Raw genomic sequence first — 2,775 nt, 5'->3', positions numbered from 1 at the left:
AATGAAAAAAGATAAAGACCAAACTGTTATCTGAAATCAAATTAAGGGACTAAAAGTGTAATTTTGCGTTTAACTCTTGGTAAATGATCTTTTTAAGAACTTCCTGGTCAATTTTTTTTGTTTTTGGGGAAGAACTTCCTGGTCAATGTTGATAACTAAATTGTCTTTTTGATTTTTTTACTAAAAATATTCTTTTATAAAACTTTTAACCATGTAAAAAACTAAAAAATAAAAGAGAATCAAATTCCAGCTCTATACTTTTTGTTGATAAGTGAAAAGCAAAAGAAGAATGGGAGCCTTTGAAGAATTGGCGGAAGGATGCATTGCCGCCGTACTCTGTCGTACGACTCCTGTTGACGTCGGCAGGCTCTCTCTTGTCTCCAAGACTTTCCGTTCTGCCGCCGACTCCGATGAAATCTGGGATCGTTTTCTCCGTTCTGATCCCCTACTCATAGCCGATATCATCTCACAGTTTCCTTCCCTTGCCAACGCTCCCACCAAAAGAGCATTCTATCTAGCCCTCTCTAATCATCCTATCCTCACTCGTGATGGTCGAATGGTATATTATTGTATTCTTCTTTCTTCCAATTTCTCTCCATTGAAATGTTTATTATTAATGCTCTTCGATTTATTTATGCAGAGCGTTCAATTGGACAGAAAGAGTGGAAAAAAGTGTTACATGCTTGCTGCTAGATCTCTCTCTTTTGGTTGGGCTGGCGTTGCTTGGGAAGATTTTGAGCAAAATCGTAACTGGACTTCTATGCCGGATTCCAGGTTTCCTCTTAACTTTTCTATTATGTGTAGTAGTATGAAGTTTAAGTAAAAATTTGACATTCAACCATGATTTGAACTCACTAGATGAATCCAGCATCATCATTTGACCAGTTCTTTCATTCAACTTCAAACTGATTGATTTCTTTAAATTCATTGCTATATACTTATACCTATTCCGTTATTTTATCTACCGGATCCATTCATCATTCAGCACAGCAGGTGGCCATGAATTCACAATTTACTAACATTCATTTTTTTTTTAATTTTTTTTACTTACGTTTCAAATAAAGTATCACAATGTACTCAGGAATCCAGAGTTGGGCATTTGGCAATGGAAAAAAGCTTTGAATTTTCATTTTTGTTTGTTTGTTAGTCATCACTCATCACTAACTACCCCCCCTTTTTTTATTCAAGTGCCTACAGCCTAAGGCTACTATGTTTATGCACTTCTTCTACCCCTCTGTGCTTTCTAACAAGTTTTGTTTTGATTCAAAAATTGGGCAAATAGGTTCATTTCATTCCGTTACACAAACCTTTTTGGTCTCTCCTAGAATCTTTGATGAAAAGGACCAGTACTGACCTTTATTGTGTGTGTGTTTGGGGATACAGAAGTGCCTCTTGTTCTTCTTAGACCCACAGTTTATAATATTTGCATCTCACCTGAAGCATTGCATATGTATTGGCAATGTTATTGCCAAAATTAAATGAACCATGTTTAGTTAAATGAGTAAGCACGTGTTCAAGATTAAAAAAAAACTATTTTTTATTGATATTTTAAATTATTTCAAATAATATTTAACATCCTTTACATTTCTGTATTCTTACCAATTGGCTTTAACTGGTTTCCTGTATTCTTATCTTGGGTAATTTTTGTGCACAAATTTTGGACAGGTTCCCTGAAGTTGTTGAGATTCTTAATGTGTGTCGGCTTAAAATTCGTGGAAAGATAAACACCCGTGCCTTGTCCCCGAATACTACATATGCAACTTATCTTGTGTTCAAGATGATTGATGGCTTTGGTTTTGGGGTGAAGAACTATCCTGTGGAATTATCGTTTGGTGTAGCAGGTGGTCACACTAGAACCAAAATTGTCATTTTGGTGGATCCAAACGTGAAATGTAGGCGGATCAACAAAATATTAGGTAGTCAGGACAACAAAGCATTTAGATTGCAACAACCTAGAATGAGAAGTGATGGGTGGTTGGAGACTGAGATGGGAGAGTTCTTCAATTCAGGCTTAGAAGATGAAGAAGTCCAAATGAGTATTACTGGGATAAAGGATGGTTATACTTGGAAGAGAGGTTTCTTTGTTGAAGGAATAGAAGTTAGGCCCAAGGAAGATAATAATCAATATAAACTAAACTATGGAGGGGTCTTGTGTCTTGGATGGTAGAATAGTGCCTAAACTAGAACAAGCAAATGAAGTTTGACAAATCTTTGCCATCAAGATGTTTGATGGCCATATACAAATATGTTGAGAATAAATACCCACATCTCTTGAATTTGACAGCTCTTTATTGTTTTAGTTGTTGCTCTTGGGTACCAATTTTGTTTTGAAATGATTCATTCTCTTATCAACACAGTTCCCTATCCCATTTAAGAACAAATTACCAACGCAACTATAACTGAGTTTTTAGCTCCTTATGTTTTGCCTATGCTTTTCATAGTAGTAGAGTGAGATACGTTCTCTGATAGCAACATATCTGCATTATATTGCCGATCTTAAAAGGTAGATAAGCAATTAAAATTAAATTTTAATGCATATGAATAGCCGATGCATTTTTAATTTTCTTATAACAAATATTTCTATTTAATTTTTTGTAAAATCCAATATTATATTAGAAATCTTGGCTTTTTCGAAAGTTGTCATCACTAAAAAGTCTTTTCTTGAAGAAATCTTGGCTTCTTCGAATGAATTTGAATTACAGCATATGAATTTATTATCAGTGTGAATTTTCTTGAATTGAAACACCATTTCTTCGAATGATTCAATCTTGGTAC

The 2,775-nt window shown here is 34.7% G+C and overlaps 1 protein-coding gene across 1 annotated transcript; it reads left to right on the top strand.

The window, feature by feature from the left end:
* Nucleotides 1–242: 242 nt before the first annotated feature.
* LOC25482229 (putative F-box protein PP2-B12) lies at nucleotides 243–2,393 on the top strand. Its single transcript, XM_013610770.3, has 3 exons — nucleotides 243–559; nucleotides 641–774; nucleotides 1,666–2,393. Exons 1-3 carry the CDS (start codon nucleotides 290–292, stop codon nucleotides 2,165–2,167), a joined length of 906 nt encoding a protein of 301 aa, XP_013466224.1. The 5' UTR covers nucleotides 243–289; the 3' UTR covers nucleotides 2,168–2,393.
* Nucleotides 2,394–2,775: the final 382 nt, after the last annotated feature.

The sequence above is a fragment of the Medicago truncatula genome, chromosome 1, assembly GCF_003473485.1.
Source record: "Medicago truncatula cultivar Jemalong A17 chromosome 1, MtrunA17r5.0-ANR, whole genome shotgun sequence".
Lineage (NCBI taxonomy): Eukaryota > Viridiplantae > Streptophyta > Magnoliopsida > Fabales > Fabaceae > Medicago > Medicago truncatula.
The sequence above is the reverse complement of the archived record's forward strand: the minus strand, read 5'-3'. Positions and strand labels throughout refer to the sequence as shown.